Here is a 6,000-nt window from a genome sequence, read left to right on the forward strand (position 1 = left end):
ATAGCTCCTGTCATTTTACCGGTTTTTGCCCATTCGTGTTCAAAATATGTATTTCTGCTACATCTTCTTGGTGATGAGGGTTTGGGAAACTCCATCTGAGAGCTGCTCAACACACCACCCTCTTCAGCAACAGTTACTTTAAATTTGTCATATAGTAATTAAACACTTCTTCCTTTCTCCTTCACTTTCTGCTTCTCTATATTTTATTCTTCCATTACTGATGATCATGTTCACCACCAGTCAGAGAAAAAAAGAAAAAAAGGAGCTTACGTCTTTCAACTGTTGCATTCCCAATTCTAGGTCTTCATATCCAGACATTAGATGTTTGTCTAGATATGAAGAGATAAGGAGGTAAGCATCTGTATGTGCAAAATCAATTTTCATATAATTAAGTTGGTATCTGTAAAATTCTCATAGGTTCTCATAGGTTCTAGTTCTACATTAATAAAAACTGAAAGAATTGGCAATAAGTAACTACTATAAAGTACACGTCTCAGATTTTTGTCTATAGTTTATAGCTTAAATTTTCCTCCCTTCTATTGAACAACTGAATAAGATAACACTCTGATTTAGTTTTTGCTATAATGCCATGTTCACTGCAATTCCTACTTGACCACACTTTTCTGGAAATGCTGTCACCCCTTAGTTCAAACTCTTAGAACAGGGGTATTGACTGGAAAGAGCAGCACCGATGTTTTAAAATATGTTAATTTTTTTAATCCACAGCTGTGGAGCAATTTTTACATTTAAAAAAGAAAAAAGGGGGAGCCACGGTGGCTCACTCAGGTTGTGATCCCAGGGTCCTGGGATCAAGACCCACATTGAGCTCCCTGCAAGGAGCCTGCTTCTCCCTCTGCCTGTGTCTCTGCCTCTCTCTCTGGGTCTCTCATGAATAAATAAATAAAAATCTTAATAAAAATAAACAAAACAGTACCATGACACAGAAAAAAGAATTATTTCTAAAATTTGGGGAAAAAACCCCTGCATACACGAAAACACATACAAAATCTTCAAATCAACTCTCCTCATGGGAGCCGATAAACTTAATGATCTAGCAAAGATTAGAGTCAGAAAAATCTCCTTAGTATGTAGGAAGTAGTATAGGTCCCAGAGTCACAGAAAACTTCTGAACCAGAAATTTCATCAGGTGTTGAGGTGACGGAAGAAATAGGAAGTGTTTTCCAGGTCCTAAACAACAGATACCTTATGAACAAGTATATGATTCTTTCAAAATGTCATTTATGAAGGGCATGATGTCATACTCACTTGCTAACATTTCCCCCATCATGGATGATGAGTCACAGTGTAGAATCCAAATTGTCATATTGAGAGACAGGTTAATGGGAGAAGATGGATTGATGGAAGAAGTGATAGACAAAGAAAGCCAAAGAAAAAAGCCATAACTGTAAAATAAAATTAATAGAATAATCATGCAAATCTACATCAGGAATCAGAAGAGGAAAGTATTTTACCCTTGTTTCCACAAAGAAATAAGAGATTTCTTGACACATCACTGAACATGGTGTCTCAATTAAATATTATATGAAGGAGATTTAAAAGGAACTCAAAGAAAAAAATCAACAAAATGGTAGAGAATGACTGATAATTTAATTTAGCTTACCGATGTTTTCACACGTGTTACAAAATTTAATAACTATTTCTGTGTGCTAAAAAAGTGATTTATAATATTATTTTATATGATATTCCTTATAAAATATCTACCTAAAAAATAAATAAAAAATAAAATATCTACCTGTAATAGTTCATGTTTCCATATTTAAAGATAGTTGAATAAGTGTTAATTTATTTTAACCCTTGTCTCTATTTTTATCTAACCTCAAAAGTGTATGTATTATAAACCTACTAAAAAAACAGAATGTCCTGTTGAAATAAATCAATGTATTCCTGGAGTTAGATACAGTAAAAGTAAAAAAAATTACTTTCCAAATATCGAAAGGTCTTCTTTGAGTCTTCTTTAACAAACCAAGAAAACTATTACAAAATTGTTTGATAGTTTTTGTGAGTAGCATAATTTTATTTGGCACCACTTAAATAGTGAAATTCTAGCAGTAGAGATTTTGATAAGCTAAAATTTCTGTTTGAGTCAATATTACATTTTAAATAGGCAAGACAATTCCAGCAATGGAATAAAGAGACCCTCATATCACCGCTATGAATGCAGACTACACAAAAGACCATAATTAAACAATTTGGCTGTCATTAGTCATGCAGATTTTAGATTTAGAGCTTCTTGTTTTGACGATTCTAAACCTAGAATACTGGAAATGTCTTAACTCAAAGTACAAGTTAAAGTAGTAGTACCAAAAGGCAAATTCCTTCTTTTTTTGATGCAAAGGCAATCAGTCATTTCAATCAGTTCAGTAATAATGATTCTTTTTTTTTAAAAAACTAGTTTCAGTAATTTTTTTCCCTAAATGGTCATTCAGTGGCTCTATGCGGACACACACCATATTTACTTAGTACATACATGTACGATTATATCCTACCTCAACACGGAATATCAAATCACAAAAGTCTACTGTTGAATGACTCTATCACTCTCTACTGAAATAAAATGAGATTGATCTTTGAGATCAACTGATAAAGAAGAAGCCAGATAACTTTGCTCTAAAATGTTAGGTAAACACAAAGTCTCTTTCCAAATTTCTTAAAGACCTATGCACAAATTCACTACCATACATACATACATTTAAATAACTACATATATTCATACATTTAAGTAACTACAGAAAAATAAAACAAATACAAACAAAACCAACAAGCAAAAACATCCTCTCCTGATAAAGGGAAGAAATTCTAAAATAGGTTATAATATGATCTAAAATTTTTCCGGTACAGATGTTCACTTACTAATTAGGTTAGGACACAAATCATCTGATGACTGCCAATGTTTAATTTTCATCTATGCTAATTAATTTTGTGAGCTGTTATTTGCTTTTACAGGATTATTTGTTTCCCTAGAGAACAAATTCATCAAAAAACTATAATCTTAAATCTTCAATGGATCTTAAAAACATATTTCTCTAATTCATTCAAATACTGTAAGATGGCTTCCTTTTTAAAAAGTTATTCTCTGTTAAATGCTGTTTGCATTATTAGTGTGCTCTTATACTAGCCTACTGCAAAGCCGTGTATTACTTCAAGTGTAAGAAAACACACAGACAATGCTATTTAAATATATAAACATCATTAAATGCATTCAAATAGAGGAAAGTAGAAGGGAATTGTCCTCTAAACAAAGTTTGACATAATTTTTCTTTTAAAAAATCATAGATATCAAAACAATAACATTAAATTTACTTAGATATTGCATTTTATATAATAATATGTAAATGAATCATTAGAAATAGGAATCCTAGAAAATCTCTATTTTGCCTAGTATAGTATTCCTTCAGCTATCATTATAGAAAAGAAAATATATTTTCATTTGAGATCTGCAGACATGCTAAGCAATTGCAATGGCCTGTAAATATTCATATTGCACATTTTTATTGAAATGTTAAAGCCAATTTTTAAATTATGACATAATTTAAAAAAAAAGAAGAAAAAAAATAAAAAAAAATAAATTATGACATAATTAAAATAAAGCACATAAATACAGTGTTCTGGAGAACTAAACAGAATTTAGCAGCATACACAAGAAAAAACTTAAATGTTGTTTCAATAGCAGAGTGAATAGCAATGCAATTAAAGTTTGACTCAGGTACTTACAGTTCATGTTTGACATAAGCACATCTCTTGACCCACCTTAGTAAGGTCTATTTTATACCATGAGCTATTCTGTACTCTCAGAAGAAGTGAATTGGTTAATTTCAAGCCAAAACTCTCCAATAAGTTTGGAATCCCACTAGTGTTTTCACCACATTTTTTCTTAAAGAAATATCAACTAAGACAAAGAATAAGCACAACGGAGTATATATATATTCAGTACCACATTAAATTCGCCCTTGCTTTTTCAAAATCTAATCACAGAGAAATAAGTACCAGTAGTAACCTTTCCGTTTTTCTGAAGGAAATTTTATTTTTGCAAGTATCTTGGCAAGCAGCATTCCTAGCTACTTTTCTGTGTATCTAAATGACGTATCTAAAGAATACACAGAGAATGTATAGAAGAAGCCATGTGTTATTACAGTGAAGTGAATTCTCAGGGAGTTACTTTACGTTAAACATACAGGTGCAAAAAAGATAATAAATCAAGCAAGTTGATCTGAGGCTGACACATGTTATTTTCTAAGAGAAAAATCTTTCTAAAGGAAACACTGGTCCACCAAGTCAGATAATAGGAAAAATTAGTCATGTTAATAGTCAAATTCTGGGTGGGGTGGGGGGAAATCAAACACAGAACCAAGCAAAGAGCTTACTCACATTCCTTTCAGGCGTTGCCACATTTTTTCAGTGTGTTCTCCTATGAGATACTTAAAAGTGGTGTTTTCCAATTCTTCAATTTCTGTAGCAGTTGACCCCATGATGATACTCCTAGGGCAATATAGTTACAGTCAGTCTCAGCAGCTAGAACAAGCATTCCTCAGTCCACTACAAATCTCAAACAGTTAGACAGTAGCATCTCTCATCTATCAAAATACTGCAGATTTACAAAGCTAAGGGCAGCCTCTGGCAGAATTGCTATTGACTTTGACAGGCATATCCACTGCTCCTCACCCCCCCCCCCCCAAGCAGACAGCAGTATAAGCAGATCCTCTGACCTCACAGGAACAATCGGCACATGTGAGCCTGCTACTGTACTACTGACCGACTGAGCGCTCCAGCTCTCCCCAAAAGCAGCTCATTTGTTACTGCTCCGTGCACTGAAGCACATCAGAATTCCTACAGTTTACAAGATCTATTATGCACAAGAGAAACGTGAATGACTTTAGCGCATCAGAAGAAGCTGAATTCCTCTCTACCAATGGAAGGAGGGCGGGATGTAATAAGGAAGCAGATGGTAGGAACCAGTGTCAGCAGCACCACCCTGAGAAAAAAGTGCCTGTTTTAAATGCCAAGGTTTTTGTCTCTTAATTGATCTGGAACCAACAGTGAAAAGATGTAGCATGCTCCAGCAATAAATGCAACAGATATTAATGACAACAATGAGGAGATAACACATAGAGCCATACAGAAGACAGACCACAGAGCTCCACAGGTTGTTGTTGAGAGACTATGTACATCAATGATGCTGTAATCATGCTTATTCACCTTCTCCTAGCAACTCCACACAGTAGGTAACCGCCAATTTACCCAGAAGAAAACACGGCAGCTGCACACAGCCTGCTCCGTGAATCCTTTGGGGATTAAAAGATAAATAAAATGAAACTAGTGTGGATGCTTGTGTGTGTGTGTGTGTGTGTGTGTGTGTGTATCTGTGTGTTGAAGGAAAGGGAGTGTGTGAAGGTGGGGGGTGGGAAGAAAGGGAGAGAGGGAGAGAAAGTGATGCTGTGCTGTTTGTGCATTTGAGAAGAAAAATGAGAGAAAGTGAACATAAAAGGAATCAGAACTGAGTCATCTGCCAAGCTCACAACACATGGTGAGCTTTCTTTGAAACAAGCACAGACCCTGAGTATGAGCTCCACAGCAGCGATCACTATCCGCAAGCTGCTAAGAAAAATACACTTAAAAGCAATCTCTCTTCTTGTTTGTTTGAAAACCCAGGTGTAGTTTTATCCTCCCTGCGAGAAACCTTGCCTGTTACCTTGAAGTTCAAGGTAGGGATATTCAGGGGTAGTAGAGCGATGGTGATGTCTTGAATTTATTAGGTACTTATCATATGTCAGACACTGCTGCCAGTACTTAACAGGGTACCTTTTAAAAATTCTTACAGAAAGACTATGACGTAGGCAATATTCCCATTTAACAGCTGAAGAAACCGAGAAAGGTATTTCCCAGATTTAAAGCCAGTCCTTCATTTGTGTGTGTGTGTGTGTGTGTGTGTTTAGGGTTATGTGTTTGTTTGAGAGACAGAGAGAGACAGTGAATGGGGTGGGA

General features: G+C 34.9%; 1 protein-coding gene across 7 annotated transcripts in view; it reads right to left on the reverse strand.

Annotated features, from left to right (window-relative positions):
- Window positions 1-5,614, reverse strand: part of PDE1A (phosphodiesterase 1A) — a 322,617-nt gene extending 317,003 nt beyond the window's left edge. For 2 of the 7 annotated variants that reach the window (XM_072752106.1, XM_072752103.1), the window contains exons 1-2: window positions 5,215-5,614; window positions 4,387-4,497 (exon numbers count right to left, since the gene is read on the reverse strand). In XM_072752106.1, the coding sequence (XP_072608207.1) occupies window positions 4,387-4,487 (101 nt within the window). In that variant the 5' untranslated portion in view covers window positions 4,488-4,497; window positions 5,215-5,614. Of the gene's footprint in view, window positions 1-4,386; window positions 4,621-4,724; window positions 5,150-5,214 lie in introns of those variants that run through there. The other 5 variants (XM_026018380.2, XM_026018381.2, XM_072752105.1 and 2 more) reach the window with 5 other exon arrangements.
- Window positions 5,615-6,000: the final 386 nt, after the last annotated feature.

The sequence above is a fragment of the Vulpes vulpes genome, chromosome 3 (genome assembly GCF_048418805.1).
Source record: "Vulpes vulpes isolate BD-2025 chromosome 3, VulVul3, whole genome shotgun sequence".
Lineage (NCBI taxonomy): Eukaryota > Metazoa > Chordata > Mammalia > Carnivora > Canidae > Vulpes > Vulpes vulpes.